This window comes from Nanorana parkeri, unplaced genomic scaffold (genome assembly GCF_000935625.1).
Source record: "Nanorana parkeri isolate BGI_ZX_2015 unplaced genomic scaffold, ASM93562v1 scaffold1778, whole genome shotgun sequence".
Taxonomy (NCBI): Eukaryota; Metazoa; Chordata; class Amphibia; order Anura; family Dicroglossidae; genus Nanorana; species Nanorana parkeri.
The window spans coordinates 225,927-253,471 of record NW_017308046.1 but is presented as its reverse complement, the minus strand read 5'-3'; the positions used below and the strand labels follow the sequence as shown (position 1 = coordinate 253,471).

At 41.0% G+C, this 27,545-nt stretch overlaps 1 protein-coding gene across 1 annotated transcript in view; it reads right to left on the bottom strand.

Annotated features, from left to right (window-relative positions):
* LOC108799653 (ribosomal protein S6 kinase 2 alpha) overlaps nucleotides 1-27,545 on the bottom strand; it is a 43,616-nt gene that overhangs the window by 14,118 nt on the left and 1,953 nt on the right. The window contains exons 2-16 of the mRNA XM_018571549.1: nucleotides 24,075-24,156; nucleotides 16,694-16,774; nucleotides 16,488-16,567; nucleotides 15,240-15,346; nucleotides 12,693-12,730; nucleotides 12,466-12,608; nucleotides 8,394-8,464; nucleotides 4,712-4,800; nucleotides 4,528-4,592; nucleotides 3,843-3,945; nucleotides 2,624-2,740; nucleotides 2,325-2,485; nucleotides 1,756-1,845; nucleotides 1,488-1,646; nucleotides 1,218-1,379 (exon numbers count right to left, since the gene is read on the bottom strand). Coding sequence (XP_018427051.1) covers nucleotides 1,218-1,379; nucleotides 1,488-1,646; nucleotides 1,756-1,845; nucleotides 2,325-2,485; nucleotides 2,624-2,740; nucleotides 3,843-3,945; nucleotides 4,528-4,592; nucleotides 4,712-4,800; nucleotides 8,394-8,464; nucleotides 12,466-12,608; nucleotides 12,693-12,730; nucleotides 15,240-15,346; nucleotides 16,488-16,567; nucleotides 16,694-16,774; nucleotides 24,075-24,105 — 1,497 coding nt within the window. The 5' untranslated portion in view covers nucleotides 24,106-24,156. The remainder of the gene's footprint in view (nucleotides 1-1,217; nucleotides 1,380-1,487; nucleotides 1,647-1,755; nucleotides 1,846-2,324; nucleotides 2,486-2,623; nucleotides 2,741-3,842; nucleotides 3,946-4,527; nucleotides 4,593-4,711; nucleotides 4,801-8,393; nucleotides 8,465-12,465; nucleotides 12,609-12,692; nucleotides 12,731-15,239; nucleotides 15,347-16,487; nucleotides 16,568-16,693; nucleotides 16,775-24,074; nucleotides 24,157-27,545) is intronic.

The following is a 27,545-nucleotide window of genomic DNA, read 5'->3' as shown; positions in this document are numbered from 1 at the left end:
TGAGATCCACCCGCTGGCTGATTGATAGCTGGCTCTGCCTATCTAGAGGCAGAGCCAGCTATGCCCGCCCCCTCCCCCGTCCATCCCTCCAGTCAGCGCTGGAAGATCAGGCAGGGGAGGGGGGAATCCATGCGGGGGGTATTGACTGACAGTCACCACTCTGCAGGGAGATGTTCGGGAAGTGAGTGAGCGGCGGTATGTTTTTGATCACTTCCCAATAGAACTGACGTGCGACAGTTTCACTGTCATACGTCGGCTCTAACTATGGGCATGAGTGTAATTCACTCAACCCATAGTTCTCCTTCAACTCTAAAGTGCTTTTGCACTTCAAAGGAAAACCCAGAAAACATCCTATGTAATCATTTAGCCTAGAATAAAACTACAATGGATTTCACTCTGAATCTTCTCGGCGAGTTGATGCTGTCAGAGACTGAGTCTCAGGGGGTATGTCTTTTGCGTAAAGCAACATTTGAAATAGAAAAAAATACAGTTAAAAATAACTCGGCTAAGCAATAACTGCATTTAATCTGGCTATATAAAATATTTCAGAAACATTTTTTTGTGAGGTCTTCATGCTTTTTAAACATGTAGGCACATATGAGAAAAAAAATAAAATTAGGAAAAATGGCTGCTTCAACAATGCAATAGATTGCCCACTATTTTGTTATATGAAACGGAATTGTCAATATGCATATAATGTAGTACAGAGGCATGCACAGACATAATAGCTTGCACAGTGTCTGGGATATGACTGTATATTACTCCATTACTTCAAGGAAAATAACTGGTTGTACTTCAATAGGTCAACAGCATCTTGTTATAAAAATAAACATTGTTTTTTCTTTAGACCTTCTTTCACATTAGGGGCTTGCTCACACCATGTCTGGATCATGTGCAGACCAGAACATGTTGTTCCTGGACCAAAAAAGCATCCCAATGTATCCCTATGGTATTTCTGGGCTCTGTCCACACCAGCACAGTCCGTTCGGGGCCAGACAAAATAAAAATACTGCTCGTCTCATTTTCTCTAGTCTGTAATGCACTGGAATGCATGGAAACGCACTGGAACGCACCTGGAAGCCCATTTTAAGCACTGCATTCCAGATCTGGTCCAGGAAACGGTGTGAACCTAGCCTAAAAGTTCACACACTTCCAAAGCTACACCTATTTCTCTCCTAAAATAAATATCCATTTGCAAATTGTATGTCCATAATTACCTCAGGGGCCACAAAGTTGGCTGTGTAACAGGGGGTCATTAGTAATCCATTTTCTGCTCGTAGCTGTTTTGCAAACCCAAAATCACAAATTCTTATGGACTCTGGATTTCCAGACTCATCAACATACAGAATGTTGCTCGGCTTTAGATCTCTGTGAACAACCTGCAATATAGAAACTAGTATGGCAAGGCAATCTAACATAAGGTCTTAGGTGTATATTTAACACCTCCAAAGAAAGATATGGGTGTAAAAACTGTACACAGGACTTACCCCTTGCGAGTGCAGATATTCCACAGTCTTGCACATTGTCAGGAGAACAGCGCACGCCTCTCTCTCTGAGAAAAACTTTTGACGTAAAATCCTGTCCAGCAGTTCTCCACCTCTCATAAGGTCAGTCACAAGGTAGACAGAATTCCCTTCTTCATATACCTGTGGATAGGGATTGTATATCAGCACCAGACCAGGATATGAACAATGTTCCCAGATGGTGTCAAATAAACGGATACCTTGAGAAAGTATAGACAAACACGGCACTTACATCCTTTAGTGTGATGACGTTCGGATGCTGACCATATCGGCGTAGAATCTCTATTTCTTCTGATGGATCCCTCTTGGATTTGTCAATTATCTGCAGCAAAGGACCATGAACAGAGGAATAAACATACATGAAGGTGAAGAAACGTTAAGTGGTGTGATGAAAAAAAAAGCACACAATTATAACAGCCATTTTAAAATTCCTTCATAAAAATACACAAAAACTAAAGCCCAACTCCAGACAATTTTTGGGATAGAGCTGCTGTCTGTGATCCTACTGGGGAGATTTTCCTCTCACTTTTGTCTTTGTGACACCCATACAAGAAATGAGGGTGCAGTTGCCAGCAGGACAGAAAGGCACTGATGTTCTAACTCTTCTCCACTGTAATATATTTCTTGGTCTGTGTCTCCATTGGAAAAATCTCTCCAATAGGGACACAGACAACAATAAAAACCTCAGAGGCTCTAGCCCTTCCCTACTCTATCAAAACTAATAAAATAAAATTATATGGCAGGAGTTAGGCTTTAACACAAGAAGCATATCAATACAGCTTCATATACATTTTTCCATACCTTTACAGCATATTCCATATTGGTTCCCTTGTGAACACAGCGCTTGCAAACAGAGTATGAACCCACGCCAATAGTTTCCCGCAGCGTGTACACGTCAGCAAATGCGACATTCTTACTGAGCATCTTTGTGAAGAAGGGAATAAGACAAAGATGATACAAGTATAGAAACAAGAGATGGGTTTGTATCAATCAGGGCAAAGTATTACATATGTAAACTATCAACATATACAGCAGTAGGAAAGGGAGGACCTAGTGCAGTGAATTACTGTAATAGGAATGTAAGAAAGTCACCTTTGGTACAGATAGTGAAGGAGAGGCAAAACATGTTTTATCTTCCCCGCCATAAGAAGGAGCCACAAAACTAAATCCACGGAAGAGCTGATGAGCCCCTGCACTGGGTGGTATTCCAGGAGAATCTGTTAAAAACGAAAAAACAATTGTCCATCCTGGATTCATTGATATCCATTTTGCATTGCAACCTAGAAATATAGGATTTTTGTACTCACTGTAAAATCCTTTTCTTTGCGTTTCTTGAAGGACACAGAAAAGACTGTAGACCTCGAAACCACTGTTGTGGAGATGTGTGGCAGCTAACTTCGATTGAATACTACTGTTGGCAGGCCATAGGGCGGTAACCCTGTGGCCGACCCCACCTAGCCGCCACACACCTCCACAACAGTGGTTCCAGATCTATGATCTTCTCTGTGTCCCTCAATGAACAGAAGAGTAATACTTTTTTTACTTATTAGGTTCATTCTATATGGTTTATTTTAGAACAGATATGAATATGAAAGCACAGTAAATGTTTCCTAATGTGCTGGGGCAGTTAGTCAGTCTCTCTCTCTCTAGATATATATATATATCTATATATATAGATACATAGATAGATAAATAGATAGATATTTTATGACAACATCACATATATGTGGTCATATCAGGTATATAGATACCACATATATGCACACCTGTGTGCAGGAAGCATGCTGATTTGAACTTCTACAAGCAAAGAGATTGAGCTGTCACTGACAGCTCCTGGTCTCGAACTAAAGATCTAAACTGAGCGGACCCGCTCCCAATCTCATTCATGATCCCTGTGATAGCCTAAGATTGGCTATTATAGCAATCACTCGCTAGAGAAGAATGAAAACAACAAAAGTCTTATTATTAGAATAAAGATAAGCAAGGTTTGGGGCATCGCCATTTTGTTCTTTTGCACCATTGGAGATGATGTATTATGGTAACACAATACCTATTACTTCACTGGGGTATAAGGAAAAATTTATACTAGATATCTAGGATTAATTTCACTCTGACAACTTTGTAGGAGTCTCTGTGCTTTGCATATGTACTTTCCAATTCTTGGCAAGGTTCATGTATACTGTAGTGATCACTTTAAAAGTTAATTATTTTATGAGCACTGAAATCCAAAGTATTGCCTTTACGTTCTGGAGTTATCGGTTACTAGTCTGATACTGTTCATTGTTTGTCATGTGAATTTGTTCAATAGAAGATACTGACCTTTTGGAGTGCGTGACGTGAACTCTGAATCAAAGTAATAAGTGTCATCTGGCTGAGTGACGGCAGGTTTGAATGGAGGACTAATCTCTCTGCGGTACAATTTCTGTTTTGGAATAAATAAACCCAGAAATACGTAGTGGTAGTTTATGAAATAAAAAGTGCGTCTAGTTCTATCATGCTAAAAAAAATGTTTTCTAGTTTCTCAAATTTTATACATTCTTCTTACTGCAGAAAACAAAGACAAGCTCACCCATTTTCCCATAACTATTGTGTAACAAGATTTAAAACAATTTTGCCTTTCTGCAATAACTTGGCCACTAGGTGGCACAGTTCTAGTTATGTTACAAATTACAAATCAGAGTTCATACAACATGCAATAACATGTAATTTCTAAATGGGACAATCTTTTAAACGGTTGTAAAAAGGTTTTAGATAGCAACCATCAATAGACTTGTATATGATCTTGTGTAATACAAAAAGTGTGTTAATTTTTAAGTTAAGGGAAATAATAAAACAAAAAACCTTATTGTCCAAGAACACAGTTGCATACAACCAGCTTCTTTACCATGTATGATAATGAACATTAACTTCTGAGTGTAGCAAATACCAAACCATAGTGCACAAAGGCGAGCAACAAATGTACAGTGTGGGGGAAATAAGAACCTTTACTGAATATGAAACTTACATTCCAGTCTATGGTAGAGAAGAATGGGTGACGTTTTAACTCTTCTGCTCCATCTAAGCCGGATCCTTGAAAATTGAAACGTGCAGTATGTTGGCAATCAATAAGCAAGCATGGCACAGAAACAAGATAAGCAGATAGACACCCTGCTGTTCTAGAAGGCAACACATTTAAAAAAATTACTCACCAAGCCTGTTAGCAGGGTTTCTTTTAAAGAGCGAACGCAACAAGCCCTGTGCTTCACTGCTTAGAAACTGGGGCATTCCCAATTTGGCTCTAGAACAGAGACAGGATGTACAGGTCTGTCAAATGAAACCTCATTTTACTTCATTTGTCAATATGTCTAAACTAAGATCTGTGTTTACTGTCCTAACGAAAACCAGATTCAAGCTTTCATTCTTCAAATGTCATTTTTCAGTGCAGATTTGACCTGACTGGTTGCTGTGGAGCACTACAGACAACTGTTTTCTGGGAAGAATAGATAAATAAGGTCCACTGTTTATAAAGTTCCACCATTTTCCTTGCATGGCTGTAGGGCTGGGAGCAAAGAAAAAAAAGAAAATCATGTTAGGCTAGACTGCCATCCCTCTTAAAAAAGCTGCCCCAGTAAGACTGCCATGATTCCAAAGAAGCTGTAATGGTAACATCGCCGATTTCCCAAATAAACTGTGCTTGTACAACTGCCACTCTCCCACAAACATCCTAGTAAAGCTAGCCATACATGGCTCGAATTTTGCACGATTCCTGATGAATTGGCTGAAATTAGAACTGTGGGTGGTCCTGTCGGCAGCACCTGGCTTGACAAACTGACTAAAAAAAAATCAAAGGAGACCAGTGAGAACTGTTGGCTGTACAGTGACTGCATGCAATCAGATGCCATCACTGTTCCAGTATTCAGACAGCTGTGGGTACTTACAGTCTGGAGATTCCTATATCTGACTGATTTCTTTGGCTTAATCTGCGGAGCTGAACAAGAGAAGTCTAGCCAAAAGGAGCCAAAGAGCACTCAAAATATTAACCAATATGAGACTTATTCTGGAGATGAGATGGACAGTTTCCTCTAACCCATCAACACAATAGTGTAATGCTGAGGGTATAAGCTGGAAATTTTCCATAAGTGAATGATCAGCAAGGATAGTTGCGGGTTCGTTGGACATACACTTAGTGCATACCACCTAGTGTCTGAAAAATCAATACTGTGTAATGAAAAGGTCAGAAAATGACTCCTCAAACAGATATTGCTCAAAAAAATATTTGGGATGGAAAAACAAAGTTTGTCAGGAGTAGACCACTCTCCATACAGAACAGATTTAAGTAAGGAATGAACTGGAAAAGTAAACTTTTTCAAGACCTTTAAGGGAGCCTAGACTGGTAACATGTCTGTTTCAGATACAGGATGCTTCGGTTTTAAATATACGTGTACTGCGTCAATATGAATTGATGTTATCTTTAGGCCTAATAGCTATATCAGCAGACTAAGGCTCTCCAGGCATAAAGTCATTCAGAATGGGCTGGTGAGGCTCCTCATCAAAGGGAGCATCCTCAACTATGTGCAGAAGCTGCAACAGGTATTTCAGAGACAAACTCTGGAGAAGGTCCTACAGAAGTACGCTTACGGCCCTTGCGTCTGATTTCGTCATCATGACCGTGATTTTGTTCATAAAAATCTAACATAACTGTAGAAAATTCCTCCCTGGAGAGTGCAAAACAGGGAGCCACACCTGAGAGCTAGGAATAAAGACTTGATCGAAGTAAAATATCTCATGGAAAATATGCAAAATGTCTAGTAAAAATTGTCAAACTTTTTTTTGCAAGGAGAAAGATGTTCATTCTCTCAGGACACTAGCAGAAAAACTGAAGCATGATGGGAGAGGGTGGGGTTATACCTGGCTGGCCAATTTTTTTTCATTGCCGGCGCCGAACTCCTTCTGAAGGCAGCAGCATAACCCAGTTGTCTCTGTATTACTTATGATCCTGTGACCCTTAATAAATTCTAAAGATATACAACGTCACGCCATGTGCAACAAGTGGATGGCAACCGTGTACAGCGTGTCAAAAAGCTGAATCTTAGCCTGCAAGCCATCTGTTGGGTAACACTAATCTATAGGAAAATATATATATATTTTGAAGTGAACACATTTTAGATATGATTTAGAGCAGGTCAGTAAACTTTGTTATATAATATCCTTTTTTGCATTACTGCCTGTGTAATAAAGGCATAAAGATATGAATGTTGCATATTTCTCTTACCATAGGAAGCGAGGCAGCATTTTCTATAAGTCCAACCACAAAAGTGCACCGTGTTTTGCAGGATGCAAAGTTGGTAAAGTCACTTTTTAGGACACACTTCCTAACTAGCATGAATAATATGCAATATGATTTTTTAAAAACCTCAGCAGGTTTATACACACTGAACAGGTTTTCTAAATGTGGCCATACACTACTTACTAGATTGTTGCACCTATGTTCATACCAAAAAGCTTTTCAGAATACCATCAGAGACTTGGTGATATTTTTAGTTTTAACATTTGATTTTGGATTTCCCAAATGCAAACCACATTCACTGTTAAAATTTTGTTCAAGAAAAATGTTCCATTCTGCTCTTTCAATTTTTTTTCATCCCTAGGTTAAAAAATGATTGTCTTAGCCCCCCTGATGCCTGCGGTAATACACCCTGACCAATCGGGCTTCGTACCCACGAGGGAAGCCCGAGACAACACCACAAGAGTACTAGCTACTCTCCATGCTGCTAACTCCAGATCCATACCCCTCATGCTACTGTCCACAGATGCCGAAAAGGCCTTTGACTAGGTGAATTGGCAGTATATGGACTCAGTCCTGCAATATGTAGGACTGGGTAATAGGATGTTGACATGGATCAGGGGGATCTACTCTCACCCTACAGCACAGGTCAAAATTAATGGCTCCCTGTCCCAACCCCTAGAAATTGGTAACGGCACGAGACAGGGATGCCCCCTGTCCCCCCTCTTATTTATTTTAACCCTAGAGCCCTTCCTTTGTAAAATTCGATCCCATACAGATATCATGGGCATTCCCACCGGACCATCGACCTCCCAAAAAGTAGCAGCCTTTGCGGATGACCTACTATTCTTTCTATCTAACCCTGTCATTTCCCTGCCCAATTTAGTAGAATAATTTAGCCGATTTGAAACCCTCTCCAATTTCTTAATAAACTATTCCAAATCGAGCGCGCTCAATGTCACTCTCCCCACGTCGGCGGCTCATGGGCTTCGCGCGTCTTTTGCCTTCAGATGGTCTACCTCGGCAATCACATACCTGGGCACGAAAATACCCAGAAATCTCTCCGAGACATTTAGTCTCAACTTCCCCCCGCTACTCCTTAAGATACGACAGGACTTACTCCAATGGACCACGGGCCGTTTTTGTAGCGTCGTTTGGCCCCTCAGGTTCCCCGGGGCCTACGCCAATATTTCCACCTACTTCAGGAACACCTTCAATTATACGTTGATCATAAGCTAGTCAACATGCATGCACATGTCCATAGCTACTTTACTTGACTATCGTCAGCCGGGTCCTAAGATAGCCACATAACTGTTGGTTACATTGTAAGTCCTGATAATGAAGAAGCTCTAGCCACATATATTACCTGTATTGTTTGGAAAATGTGAAATAAAGAATTTATTAAAAAAAAAAATGGTCAATGTGACCTAATTAACAAAAAGGAAAACCAAACAAACGTTCTGAAGAATTATTTTAAAACAAGAATCTACCGGTAAGTACACAGGACTGTGTGTGTCCTTTGCTTGATTGCATAGAGCACCAAGCAAGAAGAAGAGTACACAATTTGAAACAACCTACTAATGACATCTGCTACATCAACAACTTACTTTAAGATTAGTGTCATTGTTTCTTTCCGATCTTTTCCCTGGAATGGTAAGGACCCAGTAAGCATTTCAAACTGTGGGGGGAAAGAAAAAAAAAAGGAGACAAAAATGTTTTTAAAATTGGGTAATATATGTTGTGTATTTGTGTGTACTAGAATTAACTTTAGTGTATTTTTTTATTTTAAAAAATGGCTTTGATAAACCATCTTGTAACATAATATTATAACTAACATTTTATTCTCCATGGTCTCTGCTTTTAGAAAATATATAATGTCTGGGGCTTTAAGTAATCTTTAGGCCTTCTAAAATGCATTTTAACATGTGCAGAAAATTGGGGAAAAACTGCTCTGGTAGCAAAAGGGATAAGGTTGGCAACATTTTTCTTTAAATTGAGCTTGCGCGCTCCCATCAGTATCTTCAGTACGCAAAACTACAGGACACCGCCATAAAGTAGGGCTTGGAAGGAGGAGACAGAGGACACAGGCAATTGACACTCCTGGAAGTATTGAATGCCGGAGCCACTATATGGTTGGAAAGGAGGAGAGTAAGGGCCAACAGAGAGGTGAGCAAAATAACCCTTCTCTTAATGGAAGAATTTGTATGGGTTTTAATTTCCCTTGACAGAGTTTTTTAAATCTGTGGCCGCTACATTACTGCTTTCTTACATGCAGTAAATGTTTTCAAATCTGGGAAATAAAACTTCACCCATCAATCACTGCCAGATAAACCTTGCCACATTCACTGCATCAAAAGAGCCTATATGACAACTGGTTTTAGCTGCATGCTTGCCAGCTCAAGTCTCTAAAGCAGCCATTTGCAAAACATCTGGATTTCACATTCTTCAAATGGCAAATTCAGGTCTCAGTAACAATACACCAAAGCTGCCAGCTACAATCAATTTCATCAGGGATTCACCACTGATATCTGCGGGGAAAACCCAATACGCTTGATCACAATCTCTAGTTGCCACACACATTCACCTCCCTGCAAATGATGGTTTTAGCCTAAAATATGCCAGCAATTGTCCTAACACAGGGAAACATAACTGACGTGGATCCCAAACACACAATGAAGGCACTGGTAAACAACTATGTCTCATTTCTAATGGAATTTTGTATTCTGCCTGCAGTTTAGAACCAAACAGACATATCTAGAGACAGAATATGTGCCTGGTATATTGTAAGCAGCATGTTAAGCTCAGTAAACAAAGACAAAAACCCTCAAGGGCTGTATGTTCATCTGTATAATGATTTAGCTGATAAAAATAGCTCCTTATTACAATACAATAACTACATATATAAAACCAAGAGGCCAAGCAAAGGTGCTATGGGAGCAATGCCTGTTATTGTACTGCATGTATTGGTGGTGGGGGATGGAAATGAAGAAGCCAATTTGCTCCTGCGATGGACTACAATCTCAATACAAACTAGTAGTCCCATCACTGGAGCCATTTTTTATTTTTTTTTTATTGTTTATCCGATTAACCGATTAATCGAACTTAATAATCGGCTAACTAATCGATTTTGAAAATAATCGTTAGCTGCAGCTCTACATATTTAACTCCTGAATTATTTAGAAACTCAAGATAAATATAGATGCCAGTAAAATGTGGCTATAAACAATCTCTGCTTAAAACTAAATACTATAAAACATAGAAATATAAGATAATAAAATAATAAATGTAAAATATGATGTTTTGATTGCTTTAGGCTTTGTTCATGTCCAATCAGCTCCCTGTGGCAGAATGCAGTAAACACAGAGACACAATTGAAGTGAACTGGCCCTGACCTAACTTCCAGGTGACACTTAAAATTACAGTTCCGATTATGAGCTTGCATAACCTAGACAAGATTAATAATTGGAAGAATTATAAGGTTGCCGTTTCCTCTCATGTTCTTCATATTAAATTTAAAAAAAACATGAAAAGTTATACATCTTAAATACAGCGATTGATTGATTTTTAAAGCTATCTTAGTAGCGCCCTATGGTCTCTGGACAAAGAACATGAATCTACACATCACACCACCAGCTTCTGCCTGCCTGCCTGCTCTGCAGATAAATTACAGCACTGAAGACTGATGATTTCTCCTACACCAGGCTGTAATGCTATAAAAGCTTGGTTATATACTTGGTAGCCAGCCTCTACTAACAATAGCTACCACGGTGATGAGTGGATACAAAGATAAATTAGTTATTGGACTTTAAAAACATAACAAAATTAAATGAATACAGGCATCACTAAGAATTCCGACTGCTAAACTGAATTATATTCAGGTATTTCCAGCTCCGACATGCTGCTCAGACGCAGCTATTACAGTTTCTGCCTACCCGACAACCCACGTGTTGACCTTTCACCAAACTCCACTTCACCCAAGCCAATATCTGCGTTTTAACTCCAATTACAGAATTCAACAGTTCTGGTAGCTATCCAAATAAAAAAAAAGGAAAAAAAAATGTTTTGAAAATTGAACATGGGGCCCCTGAACGATGAGGACTGGATGAAGCCCTAACAACCAACAAATACATTTGTCTAAATCTATCAGACAAACACGTGTACTTCACTTATAGGAGCTGCCCCTCGCCGGGCTATTGCATTATGACAACTGGCACCCACCCCTGACAAAAATCCCAAACATTTCCCGGCCCTCCAGCTGTGGTGAAACTACAAATCCCATGATGCATCTCTCTGGGAGTCGTGGCTGTGAGAATCTTGCAATGCCTCATGGGATTTGTTGGAAGTTCGTTACTTACGACATTTCCGCCCACATTCTTACGCCGGGAAATGCCTCCCCCATGCCACACGAGGACGCCGCGCCCCAGTCCTGCGGACCGGAGCCAGGATCCCCGAAAGACCCCACCGTTGCAGGTAAGAAAAAAGCACACCATTTTGAAGCAGAGGTTTTTCGCCCGGGGGAACTCCCGAGTCCACTACACCAACAGGTCAAGTTGCCCTGCACACGCTTGTGCAGGTAAACCACAGGCATTTTCTTTCGGACAGTTGGGGCTGTCCAGGAAGCCCCCCTTCCTGGGTCCCCCGGGTCCACTGACCCTCTGCTGTACCCCTGTCGGGGGGAAGCCCCTGCTCAACAGCACGAAGGCCTAAGGAAAACAACAAACATTACGATGTCCTGCTCGGCCGGAGGAAACACAAAATAACTGAAGCGTGCTAGGCTTGTGCTCCTTTTTATTCTAAGTGTGGGTGATGTGTTTCCTGTTCCGGTGGGAGGAGCCCATCTCTCTAATGCTGTCCTGGAAGGTGACTAGAGAAAGTTGACTGAGTAGTTGTCTTCTGTCAAGCCAGCAGGGCCACCCACTGTTAGAATTTTGGACAACTCCTAAGTAATTCTTACAGTGTATGGCCAGCTTTCCTCACTCTATTGACTTTGTTCTTTCTGAGACATGTTCCTAGTTTTGGAAAGGTGGAATGTATGTAAATACACATTATCTACTTGTCTCACATTGCCAGATGACTAAAATGACCATACCATAACCAGCCTTTTTTTTCTTTTTAATACTACTACTCAACCCACCCCCCAACTCAATACCACCTCAACCTAACCACTGAACCATCTCGTTCTCAAACAATTCATCCCCACACAGCTACCACTTTTTGGATTGTAAGCTGTCAGGGCAGGGCCCTCCTTACCATCGTCTTGAATTGTTATGTGATTGTAATGTCTTCCTTATATTGTAAAGCGATGTGCAAACTGTTGGCGCTATATAAATCCTGAATAATAATAATATTAATAATACTCCCATACACACATGGTTCCAAACTTTCTACTGTTATGTCTTGATCTACTGTGAACTCTCTCGTTTTGAACGGACCTCAACTACACTGTTTATACAGTCTCATAATGCAAATTTATACTTTGACATGCTTGAAATGCTAAGTTGTTAGAATGCCTACTATGCAATATGCCAAACTCTATGTTAAATCTTTTAATACATACTTATTTTGAACGAAAAACAGGTATCTCTAAGAAGTGGTCAAAATGGAAAAGCCCAATATGCAAAAAGATAAACTTGCTTGATTTTCGTTAGCTACCACTACTGATATCTTTAAAGTGATTACCATAAGCACGCCATAAGACCACCAATCCGCACTGTGTGAATGACCCTGCCGATTCACAACCTCTGGAGCCATGTACTCTACTGTCCCGCAGAAGGAGAATGCTTTCTTCTCATGATCTATTGACTCTTTACTTAGTCCAAAATCTGAAAGAGGTCACAGGGTGAACAGCATGCACATCTAAACAATAGGAAGGTGAAGCATTTTAGAAATATCTAATGTAGATTTACCTGTTAACTTGATGTGACCTTCCTCATCCAACAAAATGCTGTAATATTGAACAGATGCAAAATGTCATTCAACATTCACATTTCAAATACACCTAAAAAAGTGCTCTCATATTTTTTTATTCTAAGACATTTAGATTTACAACTGAACCCAAGAAGAAATCATTAACTGGGACTGGACAAATGCCAAGCACCGGCCAGCAAATGGCCCAACACGATTACAGCTTGTGACTAACTCATCTTATCATTTTCTATTGTATTTAAAGCACTTCTTCCCTGGATTCTGAAGTCAACATTAAGGTGTTCATACTGGAATTAACTGTAAGAAGCTTATGATACAACATCCTGCATCTCGTTATATTCCACCCAGGTGTTTTTCAGCAGATAGAATAAAAAGGGTTTTGTTTTTTTAATGAATTATGCTCTGCAATTTTCTACCACATCCGACACTTCCGGGAGCAATAACACTCCCCCTCTTCCCAGTCCTGACATCATCAGCTGCTAGGGAAGCCTTGCACAATTTCAAGAAGGCAGCATGCCTGCACAGAATCAGCAACAGCTGACACTAGAATGTACAATATAAACAATAGTCATGCAAAGTGTTCACAAACGTTCTCTTGCCAAGAGATCTCCTTAAAAAAAAAAATTATAGCTATTATCCTGAACATCCCCTATTCCACTGAGATTGTGTCTGCAAAATACTTATCCAATATAAACATGCATGCCCAATGTGTATGGTCAGGTTTACCCTTGTTCAGCTCACCTCTATTTAATGTCTTTTATAACCATACGCTTAGGTTAGGAGTCCACAGTGATATTTAATCACTTGCTACTGAGATATTCAACCACTTGGCAGGAGATTAAACTCACATGAAGCCATAACCTTACAAAGTAAACACTCCTAATCAAGACTTCATTTTAAAAATCCACCATAAATTTTAGATCATATTACAAACTTATTGCACATTAATTACAGTTGCAAGAAAAAGTATGTGAGCCCTTGGAATTTACTGGGTTTTTTTTGCAGTCATTTGCCATAGAATGTGATCTGATCCTCACCTACAGTAAGTCACAATAGACAAACACAATGTGGGGAATTTATCAGAACTGGAGAAGACCAAATCTGGAGCAGCTTCTCCCTTCAGTTTGTTGAGTTAAGATTTGAAAATGTGTCTTTATTGAACACACCTATTAAACTTTCACAGTGCTGGAGGAAAAGTAAGTGAACCCTTGGAGTTAATAGCTGGTCGTACCCCCTATGGCTCAGACACATTTGGAGGATGCCTGGTGTGAACGGCTCTCTTGAGGTCATTCCACAGCATCTCTATGTGTTTAAGGTCTGGCCTCTAAATGGGCCGCTCCAAAAGGCGCATTGTCATGATGTTCCCTCCATCATACTTCACAGTTAGGATGATGTTTTGATAAGCTGTGCCCTTTTTGCTCCATATAATGCTGCGTATTCTGATGGAAACAATTCAACTTTTGTTTCATCAGTCCACAAAACATTTTCCCAGCAGCGTTGCGGTTTGCCAATGTGCTCTTTGGCAAACTTCAGGCGCACAGCAATGTTTTTTTTCTTTTTTGGAAAGCAGCGGCTTCCTCCGTGGTGTTCTGCCATGGACACCCTGCCTGATCAAAGACTTACATATGGTAGACTCCTGAACAGGGATGTTTTCTGGTTCAAGTGATGTCTTCAAGCCTTTAGCTGTTATTGGTGGGTTCTTTACCTCTTTGAGGATTCTGTGTTGTGCCTTGGGAGTCATCTTGGCTGGGTGCCCACTTCTAGGAAGAGTGGCCACTGTCCTAAACTGTCTCCATTTATAGACAATTTGTCTAACTGTTGAGTAAGGGATGCCTAAACAATTTGAGATTGCTTTGTATCACGTTCCTGCCTTATGCAGATCAACTACTCAGAGAGCTGCTTTTTGTGAGCCATAGTTTACATCAGTTGATGCTCCTTAAGATCAGCAATCTTAAAATGTTTGAGTATCTTTTATCAAAGTAGCTCTAAACCACACCTCCAAACTAATTTAATTAACTGAACCTCTAGTGTGCAAGCTACTAACTCCAATTCACTTTTGTTGAAGTAATTAGTCTATGGGTTCACTTACTTTTGATCTCTAGCACTGTGAATATTTAATGGTTGTGATTAGGGATGTCCCGATACCGATACTAGCATCGGAATCGGGCCCGATACAGGGCATTTTGACAAGTACTTGTACTTGTCAAAATGCCCCGAAGCCTAGCGCCGAAGCTTGCGCTATGTTTTTTTTTTCTTCTTCTTACTTACCTCGCCGAGCGTCGCGTCACTGCTGCTCCGGTGGGCGGCGCTCTGTTGTGATCAATAAAAAAACATGAGAAATTAGAATGGTGTGTGTGATAGCAGCCGAATCACATTGTGTTCGTCTATTATTGTGACTTAGATGTGGATCAGATCATATTTTATGGCAATTTACTGCAGAAAACCAGTTCATTCCAATGGGTTCACATACTTTTTCTTGTAAATGCTAGATATTAACCTATGCAGAGCAGCAAACTTATAACACCTACTTCTCAGGTTTGAGGTCCCGATAGATAATCCCCAAGCTATGCAGATGATCTAGACCCAGAGCCAGCTCAGCCAGGTAAAACTTGACATCCTCCTCGGTAAACATGACCTAAAAAGAAAGGTCAAAAAATAAAACCAGGATAACATAGCTCGCAACCACATTTACTGCAAAATTCTATGATGCACTCAGCAGGGGAATCGGTGTTGTGCTCCATCTCACTAACAACGTGAGCTACAATAAATCTGTTGTAAGAACAACTCCATGGCTGGCTTGTAGGGCCAGATGCAGCCAGAAGCTGTGGGGAATGCTATATTCCAAACAAAGAATACACTATGGGTTCTATTTGTAAACAATTTGCAGAGCCATTCAACCTGTGAATCTTTGTGAACGTTTACTCCATGCGAATAGCGGCAAAGCATTCTTAGTGTATTTTCTTTTCAGGTCAAATGTAATGTTATACCGCATTATGGTCACTAGATGGAGCAGAGGAACATAGGAAACAAAAATCCCACATTTCCTATGCTCCTCAGCTCCATCTAGAGGCCATAATGTGGTATTTTCTGAAGGGTTCATTCCACCTGAAAAGGAAAATATACTAAGAACGCTTGATTGCTGCTATTCGCATAAAACAAATGCAGACGAAGTTTTGCAGAATGAATGCCTTTGTGAATTGTTTATAAACAGACCCCTAATTGTGCCTGGATTGCACTGCAAATATGTCTATTTCTAAATGGCTCAATTCTTCTTTTACAGCAACAGATGCACTATTGCTCACTGGAATTGGGGTTCATAAAAACTGCCAACTTAACCACTTGCCGTCCGCCCGTAGTAAAAAAACGGACGGACGGCTCTGCTGCATTGGCGGGTTGCCGTCGCCAGACAGCATTTTTTTTCTGCACGCACGGGCTGAAAAGACCCGACCATTGCACACACCCGTTACCGGGTGTTTCACATATAGGCGATTAGCCCGCCGATCGTCTATATGTGCTCGTTCGCGTGGGTCCTAGAGACCCGTAATGTCTCCATAAAGAGGACTTGTCAGTGTGCCTTTGCTATTATATAGGGGGATTGTTATCAGTACAGCGCTGCATGACGGAATAAATGTCAGTCAAAGTACCGCAGCGCTGAATACTGAAAAATGGCCTGGATGGGAAGGGGGTTTAACACCGCGGATGTCAACTGGTTAAAGGGACAGAATAAAAAAAGATATGAAAGTTGTCATTTTGGGCCCAAAAATTTTCATACAAACCTCCTTTGAAAGACGAGTAAAGAGGTCTCCACCACGTAAAAAGTCCAAGATCAAGTAAAGTTTGCCCTCTGTCTGGAATGCTGCCATGAAAAAACACATTTCAGTTAACAGACATGTTTTACATTAAACATGATTTACTGCTACCAAAATCCAATTTTCATTTCAAGACATCAAAATGTTCCCTAGAAGCACAGCCTCAGACTTACCATAATGGAGCCTCACTACAAATGGGTGATGAACGTCAGCCAAAATATCACGTTCCATTTTGGTCCTTACACGGTCTCTTACTTTTTAAAGATGGGAGAGATAAAGAAAAACCTTGTGGTTAAATATATACTTCACACCTTTTAAACTGTCAAAATAGAAGAGATACAGTGTTAACATTAATGATGTATATTCATTATGGAAGCTGCTAATCAATGTAGAAAAAAAGTCATAATCTACTAGGCAACGGGTACTATATGTGTTACTACTTAATTGAATACATACCATGAGCAGCTCTTCTCTAGTAAACATATGACATGTAATTTCCACTAAGGTGAAAAAGGCTTACATTCACATCAGCATCTTGTGTTTGGTTTATTTAAAGACGGGAAAAATTATCAGGGGAGTATAAACAAACTTCATGCTTCCCAGATAAAGTTCTCCAGCATTTGAACTTGATTGTGTTTACACGGGTTTAGAGTATCTAATCTGACCCTAGAAACACAGAATTCTATTTTCTTTAAGCGCAGCTAAACCAGATGCACCTAAAAGCAGGCAAAACACAGTGTGAATTTTTCACACTGTGCAAATAGATGTACCCTATAAATGCATGTATGTCATTGCCAGTGTGAATGAGGTCTTAGGCTGGCAACACACTTTTTTATTTTAGATTTGATCTGCCAGATCAAATAGATTTATCAACAACAGCATATTGCACTGACTGGATATATTCTGAGTGCATTAGCGGGCTTTCACACTGGTAAGTGTTGATCATATCGCATATGAAACAAAATTTGTCTGCAAGTGTGGTCAACTTAAATTAAGGAAGCAAGTTTTAAAACAAAACTACACATGCATTTCCATATCAATTCTCAGTTTTCATACTTTTCTATAAATAAGTTATGGTTTGCCACAAAACATGAAGTCGCATATACATTTTCATTACATAAAACTGGGAATGTAACTTGGCAAAATGCCAGGTCTTTATTAAATTTCTATCTATGGCTTGTCATAAATTACAGAATTCCCTGTCCCCTCTCATCATGAATTTTTGTTCCTATAACTGCAATATAAAAGGAAGAAAACACTAGTGTAAACATGTTGGTAGCCAATGTGGATTGTAGGCTGCCTTGTGTATTCGCCACAATGAAGAAAACAATTAAGCAGCAGGAGCAAGTATGTATAACATGTAAGTACAAAATTAAGCAGCAGGAATAAGTACATGAAGACTCTATCCCTGACCCAATATGATCATGCTGGGTCAATTGTAAAGCAGAAGTGCAATCACATGTTCTTATTAACCCAGATGTACATGGTATTTCTATGTCGCTGGAATAGCAGGGTAGGTAGGGGAAGTTATAATGTACCTAAACCAAAAACCAAACATTGTATATATTATAGCCTACCAGACCTTAGATGTAGTGGCTGTTTTCTTTTTTTGGACATTTTTCCTTTAGTTTCACCTGTGAAAAACACACTTTCTGTCCCTGGGTTGCTATGATTGCTTCTATATTGTATCTACAGAAAGCCATGGCAGCCACCCAGGCTGGAATTCATACATTTGTTCATCTCCATTAGATGTCGGCTGATGGAATTAGTAGTGTACACAATAAAGATAAAGTTCTTTGTGCTTTCTTATCAGCTCACCAGCAGTGACAGGACTGGATTTCTGGCAAGATCAGTAGGTTTTTTTTGGACTTGCTGAAAAAGTTCTTAACATGAAGAAAACTAATGCCACCACCACATCGAAGGTTAGCAGCAATACATCAAGTTTTTTTTTTTCTTGAGTTTAGTTATGCTTTAAATAAACTTGTTGCTTGGCCCTGCATGAAAATGAATTACAGGCACTCTTAATCCTAATACTTAACCCCTTCATGACTGAGGCCGCAGAAGCGATCTGGCGACAGGTAAGTCGCCAGGATCGCTTCTGTTGTAAAGCCGACAGTCGGCTCTACAAGTTTAAACAGAGTCCCGGTGGCAAAAGTCACCGGGAGTCTGTTTAAACAGCCCCGATGCTGGCGACGTACACTGTACGTCGTCAGTCACGATGGGGTTAAATAATAAATACCCTTTACTCCAATCCCTAGGACTAAGATCTTTATGCTGACGTCACCAGTAGTGAGCCATCCCGTGCCATATTGAAAAAGCCTCTGTTCATCTACTGTGGAACTGATTTTATGGATATGCTTTTAGAATATGTAATTGTGCCACAATCCACTTTTTCTGTAACAGTATTACCAGAATGAGCTGTGTGAGACCAGACCAGGGACCATTTGATCCCTTGGAGCAGACACTCAGCCAGCTTGTTCCATGACACAATATGTAGCGCTGAGACAGTCTAGAGAGAGCCTGGAGAAATGTGGCTGCCTCAAAGGTTACCCACAGGCTCATGACTCTCATGCAACCATTGAGAAAAGGACAAATCCCGTACTGAAGGACAATGACATGAGATCAGATAAACTTAAGATTTTTCTGCAGGAAAAAAACCCAAAACATTCTGGTATGAGCTGCCTTGTAGGCAGTTCTGATTTCTGAAGATTCAGGATCCAACCAACTCCTTGAAAATATCTTGACAATAAGAGAGATTGTCCAACAGAGCCTACATTGACTGGTTCCTCCACAGGAAGTCGGCCAAGTATCCCACAATGGGGGTGCCATGGAAACACACTAAGGTTAAAACTGGGGCCAGCACACAGGAGAACACTTGGAGTGCAGGAGCAAAACTGAGAAGTCAGAGGGCTGGAAAGACTGGGACCTGTAGGTACACGTCCTAACTGACCATGGAAGTCAGAAATTCTCTTTGGGGAAGGGAAGGAATGGTAGATGTCATGCTAAAGTTTTTAAATTATAGGCCCTAAAGCAGCAGATGTGCTCTTTAGGAAAGAAAACAGTGGCATCATTTTGGAGTATAATTCATGAAACCTATCTGATACAAAAGCTGGGGCAGGGACACCCAAAAGAGGCACAGGTAGGTCTGCTAATTTGTGCATGGACACCAAAAGGTTGAAGGTGAGGACCAAAGAGGGAGCTGGAGGCAAAAGTTCAGTTTGTATCGCTAGAAAAATCACTTTCCAATTTGGAAAGGGGCAAACAGCTTTTCGGAGGGTTTAGCAGAATTTTACCAGACTTTGCGGGTTGCCAGAGAACTAAGTTTGGGAGGCCTAGGCATGAAACACTCCTGGAGTAACTAAACAAAAGGGAGGAGACTTGGCAGGCCTTTCTCTAGGGTTTTTAGCTAGCCAAATGCTTACAGATTTCTGTCATTCAGCCCACAGACTGAACAAGAGAAATCTGATTTCTTTTTCCACACCAAGATGGAGGAATCTCCCAAGTCAGCTACTGTGTTCAGACAGCAGATACCTGCAGCTGTCTGAATACCTGAACAGTGACTGCATCATCTGATTAGATGGAGACACTGTTAGCTGCCAATTTTCCACTTGGCGTCTTTGATTTTTTTTTGTTAATCGAAAGTTGTTGAGTTGGGTGAGGCTGACAGGACCACCTATTGCTCAAATTTCTACCAATTCCTGTTGAATGTGCCCACATCCCTAGGGGCTTCTGATTTATCAAGTCTAAGAGACATCTGATTTTGAGTTGCTTCAATTTCTACATGATGAGATTATCCTTGCGGAGTCTTACTCCAGAATTAAAAGAGCTATTGGAGCGACTCAAAATCAGTTGTCTCTTCAGCCAATGGCTCATAAGCCTCTAGGGCTATGGCCAGATCAGCCATAAAATCTGCAGGGAAAGGCACAGGAGTGAGCCTAAAGCCTTTCTGGGAAGAGCTAGCCAGAAACCTGACCAAAAATAAGTTAGTCTTTTACCAGCAGAGCTGAAAAAAGGTCCATTCTCCTAAGACACCAGCAAAATTTGAGGCATGCTGGTAGTGGGAGGATTATCCTGGGCTAGCCTACATGTTTATCTGTTTTATTTGTGTCTAATCCTCCTGTAGGCAGCAGCATAGCCCGAGGGTGATAGACTCTGTGCCCCTCAATGGAAGAGAGAGAGAAAGAATAACTGCATGACTATGTATTAGTGCTCTAAGGACATCAGTAATTTTTTCACTGCCTTACTGAAAGAACATATGTTTGTACTATCAAGAGATACTGTACTTGAGTGATCAATGTACATTCTAATGTATATTATACATTAGAATGTATATTTATTGAGCAATGTACATTGCAACTTTGTTGCATATTCCTACCTTTTTCGGTCCTTTTCAAACTGATCCCTAAGGGCCGGTTCATACCACAAACAGTGCGCTCCAGAGCGGTCAGCCTCTGCAAAGCCGTGTATCGCAACCCGGCCGGCTCCTTGCATTCAGGGGCGAAAGGGGGTCGTGGCGTTGCATGGAAGTCAATGGCAACGCAGCCACGTCCCCCGCCAGCACCTGAACGGGTGGTAGTTTAGTGACTGCGTTCCGCTCCAGTGCAATCTGAAAAAATGCTGCAATTTATTGCAATATTTTTGCAGATTGCACTAGACCGGAACGCAGGCACTGAAGTGCCACGTGTTCGGGTGCGGGCGGGAGGCGTGGCTGCGGTGCCATTGACTTCAATGCACCTCCAAGTCCCCCTTTCGCCCCTGAATGCAAGGAGCCGGCCGGGTTGCGATACATTGTGTTCCAGAGGCTGACTGCTCTGGAACACACGGTTTGTGGTGTGGACCGGCCACCAAATTGAAGAATCTGATTCTTTATAACCACCTGGTGCACTCTCAGCGTCCTAATGAGGAAAGTTGCAGTGTCTGCATCCCCTTAGAAGTAGTTAACCTTTATGGGGTATTTCATCAAAAATGAAGCTTCCTTAGCAGGGGATGATTATACTTTTATCTTCGTGCAGACTTATGGGAAAATCAGTGAGCCACTCAGAAGCAAGAAATGACAATTTTCACCAAGATCCTGCAGTGATGATGGGAGAGTTGGACTATTGCAGAAAGACTTCTCCAGCACATCATAAAGATTCTCAAATATAAGAAATTATTATGAATTACTTTGTTAGCTTCACTAATTATTTACACTATTGCCAAAACGGTGAAATATGTGGGGGTTTTTTGTGCATTTTTTATTAAAAAAAGAAAATAATTTATATATGCATATATGTCACATCAAATTAAAGCCCATTTTGTCTTTTAAAAAATGGTATATAATACACTACATTGCCAAAAGTATTGGGACACCCCTCCAAATCATTGGATTCAGGTGTTCCATGAAATTTCCTTGCTACTAAATATTCCATGGTCAACTGTTAGTGGTATTATAACAAAGTGGAAGCAACTGGGAACAACAGCAACTGTATGCAGAATCAATAACTACAGACCTCCAAACTTCGTGTGGCCTTCAGATTGGCACAACAACATTGCGTAGAGAGCTTCATGGAATGGGTTTCCATGGCCGAGCAGCTGCATCCAAGCCTTACATCCCCAAGTGCAATGCAAAGCGTCGGATGCAGTGGTGTAAAGCACGCTGCCACTGGATTCTAGAGAAGTGGAGACGTGTTCTCTGGAGTGACGAATCACACTTCTCTGTCTGGCAATCCGATGGACGTGTCTGGGTTTGGCAGTTGCCAGGAGAACAGTACTTGCCTGACTGCATTGGACAAAGTGTAAAGCTTGGTGGAGGGGGGATTATGATGTAGGGTTGTTTTTCAGGGGTTGGGCTTGGCCCCTTAATTCCAGTGAAGGGAACTCTTAAGGCATCAGCATACCAAGACATTTTGGACAATTGCATGCTCCCAACTTTGTGGGAACAGTTTGGGGATGGCCCTTTCCTGTTTCCACATGACTGCGCACCAGTGCACAAAGCAAGGTCCATAAAGACATAGATGAGCGAGTTTGGGGTGGAGGAACTTACCTGGCCTGCACAGAGTCCTGAGCTCAACCCGATAGAACACCTTTGGGATGAATTAGAGTGCAGACTGCGAGCCAGGCCTTCTCGTCCAACATCAGTACCTGACCTCACAAATGTGCTTCTGGAAGAATGGTCAAACACTCCCATAGACACACGCCTAGACCTTGTGGACGCCTTCCCACAAGAGTTGAAGCTGTTATAGCGGCAAAGGGTGGGCTAACTCAATATTGAACACTACGGACTAAGACTGGGATCCCATTAAATTTCATGTGCGTGTAAAGCAGGCGTCCCAATAATTTTGGCAATATAGTGTGTGTGTAGGTGCACTATATATTAAAGCACACTGATTTTGCTGAAATGTTTTATATCTCTTGAGAACTCCATTGGTGAATTACCAGTGCTCAAGTTACTGGGTGTGCACTTTTTTTTAAATTTATTTTATAATTATATTATATACTTTATTTTATATTATAGAGCATTTATAAGTAGGTGCTAGAACATGCAAAGGTGGGTGGTAACCGATTTGGGATTTATGGCAGTGAGATGCTCCTGTTCAGTATGCAAAACATAACAATTCAGCAGCTAAATCCACCCAGTAGGCTTTAACTTTAACAAAAATGTTCTTTTGCCTGCAATGTAAATAAATCTAACAATTTTTTTGATGACCTCCAGGCCCACACTGTCTCCTGTAGTGTTGTGGAGGTAAGCAGGAAGAACCAGTGAGAGCTACGGTGAACCAAAAAGATTGTGTGTGTGTGCAATGGAAGTAATATAAGTATATATATTTTTGTTTAATAAGCATAACGTATTCTTGGAAAATTTACTATAGAAAGAATGAGTTTTGCATAATTTTTCAGTGGGGCAATCACAATTGGAAGCTTTGGGTGGTAAGGTAAAATATCTCTATACTCACAATATTGGACTTAATCAATAAAAATACAAGAAGCAGTGAAGATGTGCAAAGGGCAGTAAACCATAGCTGTAAAACATATTTCTATGAGTGAACATTAAAGCAACAAAATTTGAATCTGGATATCTAAATTGCAGTCTACCCACAACTAAGGTCAGCTTTCCTGAACAGACTTGTTTGCATCATCCTTGCTTCATAGGAAGTGATAATAACATTGCATATCTGGCAAGATCAAAATGTATTTACCGTGCTAGTTGAAAATGTTTTTATGGCGTGAAAATGGAAAACGTATGCAGCCATCACTTTTAAGCACTGGTAAGCTGCAGTATATTCAATTTACACTTTAACACAAAACAAAAAAGTATCATCTGTGGCTGTGCAAGTTCATAACCTTCCCTCTACAAAAGAATCCCCCCACAGTGCATTATTTCACCTAAATAAGGATATGAGGAGAGTTGGAAGGAGAGTGTGGGTAATGAAACCTGGACAAAATCCATGGCTCAGCAGACAAGCTGAACCTTGTAAATCTATTAAGCAATAATTTATATGTTCTTGGAAAGCAATTCTAAAGTTAAAGTGGTAACTAGAGCAAAGGAAAGGAAATGTTTTCATGCAAGCTGCCCACCTTTCAGTGTAGCCTTTTTGAGGACTTTCATTGCATACAACTGATTATTGTCAGGTGGAGTAATTTTGCGGACCAGAAACACCTGCAGATGAACAAAAAATGATAAATGAGGTGAGAAACAAGGAAATTGAAAACAGGTGTAAATACATGCAGCAAATTTGTAATGTACAATAATGGCTTCTTGTATAAACAAATATATCCTATTGACACCTACAACTGGAAAGATACTTTGAAACAATATGGGGGGTTAAAGACACTGCAAAAAATGCACCAATTTCTATATATTTAAATAGCACTTCCTGTGAAAAATACATCAAAAGTGGTGCGCACCAATTGGATACCTTGTCACATGTGCTATGCCAGATTTAAGGGCAATTACTCCAGCAAGTGCAAAATCTTGGTGTAAATCGGAGGTAATACTATAGTGAGGCGACACTCCTCTGTGCAGTATTTATACCACTCCGATAATGGTGTACATTTTAGAACGGTTTTTAAATAAGAACATTGGCGCAAATGCTTCATAATTTTGCCACATACAATCAGACATTTATGGAAACTGTTGCATATCACTTCTAACGTGATTTGCCGTGGCTGGTGCAACACCACATAGAACTTGTCTTAATAACATTGTAAATGCGCCAATATTTACACTACAAAAATTATGTATTTCCTATTATTAAAGGTAAACTATATGGACCCTTTAATGAATAATCATGTGCATTACCACACATGCTGCATGCATGCAAAAGTCCAGCCTAAAACAAACTGCATCAAAAACCTTATTCAAAATTAGTTTCATACCACCATTTTCCAAAACACGAGTGATTTTATCATAGCTTCCTATACGGATGCATTCTAGAATTGTGACATGACTGCTTTTGAAGTGGATCTATTAGTGGTTTTACAAGTTTGAATTAATACTCTGGTCACAGTTTACAGCAACACAAAAGTAGTCTTTGAGCTCCAAGCAGGTGACTGTGCCTATAGTGAAAGGTGCAATCTAGGAGAATTATGTCATCAGTTTGCTACTAGATAAGTGGCAACAGTAAGAGCCGATTTGTAGGAGATACGTTCACACACAGCATAGAACATAAATGCTACTGCACAGACATTAAAGTGTATTTAACAACAAAATAAAAAAAATAATAAACTGAAGCTTGCGAATCCTAGTTTTTTTTATTTAGGCTTTTCCGCCTTATTTTCACCCTGTAATCATGTGAACAACACACTTCCTGTTCCGAGGTGGCTACACTTTTATGGTTTACGGAAGGAAGATAAACATTCAGTTCAGCTTAAAGTGACAAGGGCACCACAATTCTGGCAATATCAACAGGTATTTTTGTACTTGCTGAAAATATTCTTATTTCTTAACATGAAAAATGAAGAATAAATGCAGCCACCTCATCTAAAGTCTGTTAAGCCTCAATATATTCCTTTTGTTATTGGGTTTAGATATCCTTTACCATTACTGTGTAATCTAGGGAAGGAGCTTAGTTCAGGAAGTAGATGTTGACTGAAGGGCGGTTCACATCATAAACAGTGCGTTCCAGAGTGGTCAGCCTCTGAAACGCACTGTATTGCATTCCGGCCAGTTTCCTGCATTCAGGGGCGGGAGGGGGTGGCCACGCCCCCTGCCCGCAGTGCGATCGCCCACTTTAGAACGTGTGGCACATCAGTGCCTGCATTCCAGTCCAGTGGGATCTGCAAAACAAATGCTGCAAGCACTATTTTTGCAGATCGCACTGCACCGGAATGCAAGCACTGATGTGCCACTCGTTCTGGTGCAGGTGATCGCACCGCCACGCCCCCCTCCCGGCCCTGAACACAGAAGGCGTTACTGTGGAATGTGATACAGCACGTTCCAGAGGCTGACTGTTCTAGAACACACTGTTTGTGGTGTGAACCAGCCCTAAAGACTATGCTGGCTTTCTCGGAAGAACATATGAGGAATGTATTGTCAGGAATAGTACCTTGTAAAAGATACCAGCAAGGGTTACTTTTATACCGAGCATCCATGCACTTCATTAAAAAATGTATATGAAGCTAGGTCTGCTTTAAAGTATAAGGGTATATTTTAGGGACTTACTGAAATTTCGGCCGCCGAAACATATCGCCCAAAAGTGCCATCATTGTGGTACATGCCTAGTTTCTCTCCTCCCCACTGTGCGCTGCTCTGTGTCCCCTCAGACACAGGGCAGCGTCCAGCAGGGAGGAGAGAAACTGTCAGATGATGCCGAGTGGTGTGGGGGAGGAGAGCGCTGTAAACACCCGGCGTGTCACAAGAGGCCAGGAACTCCTCCCGCACTGCCCCCCTCAGCCTCCTCTGACCGATCAGGATCGAGATCGGTGTGCGGGCGCAAACAGCCGTGAGCTGTCACAGGAGCCCAACCCGGCAGTGAGGGGGAGCCAGCTGTCAAAATGGACCGAGTTCTCTCCCCCCGCACCGCCAGGTCAGCTGTGACAGACGTGTCAGGATGGAGAGCGTAACAAGCAATCAGTGATCGCTGACTGCTTGTAAAAACCAGGACATAGTATGAGTTACTATGTACCAGTTATGAATGAACAGGAAGTGATCTACATCACTTCCTGTTCATTCATAATTGTGTACATAGTAGCTCATACTATATCCACAATGTATGAATGAACAGGAACACTCAGTATAGAGGATTCCTGTTCATGTACACACAGTCTCTTTTTCTATTTTAAATGGGAAATATCAGGGGGCTGTTTAGACCCCCAATATTTAGCCAAAGTTTCAAAGTGTTGCGCACTGCATCAATAAGCGTTAAAATGGCCACTCTAAGCCTTGGAGTAACGGCCGCGGCCTGCGTCTACTCAGCAGTAAGTATGTCTAATTATCATTATTAGAGACTGCCTCTGTGGCAGAACACTCAGAGGCTGCTCATGGCACAGTCAAAACAGAGACTGATATTGCAGGGGAAGGTGTGGAGGCATGCTTAGGTCCTCTGCAGTCAGTCAGCAATCAAAGGTTGCAATTTGGCCCATAAATCCTGCATAACTGGTGAAATCCTCCCAGAATAGAACAGAGAAGGGGACTCTGGGGTGTCAAGCAGAAGACAACATTCCAGGAAATCAGTGTCAGGCCCTTGAGTGAGTGTCCTGCAGGCAGCACCGGAGTTGTTAGAGGATCATGAGCTGAAAGGGCTCATTACAGTGGGACTGCTTCCCTTGTGTCTGGGATCCGACGCAGCAAGCAGGAACAATGAAGCCCAAAGCACAAAGCTAAGGCTCACAAAAGGGCTGCCGGTAGTAGAAGAGGTTTAAACTGCCAGAGGGGACTAAGTCAATGTAGGTGGGCAGCATAAGCCAAAAGAGGAGGACCACACTATCACCTCGAAAGGAGCAGTGGTGAAAATGTGTCATCTAATTCTGAATAGCTGGAAGAAGTGCGCATGTGACATTTTACCTAATTAGTTGCATCAGTGCTCAATATCTATTTTATATATATAT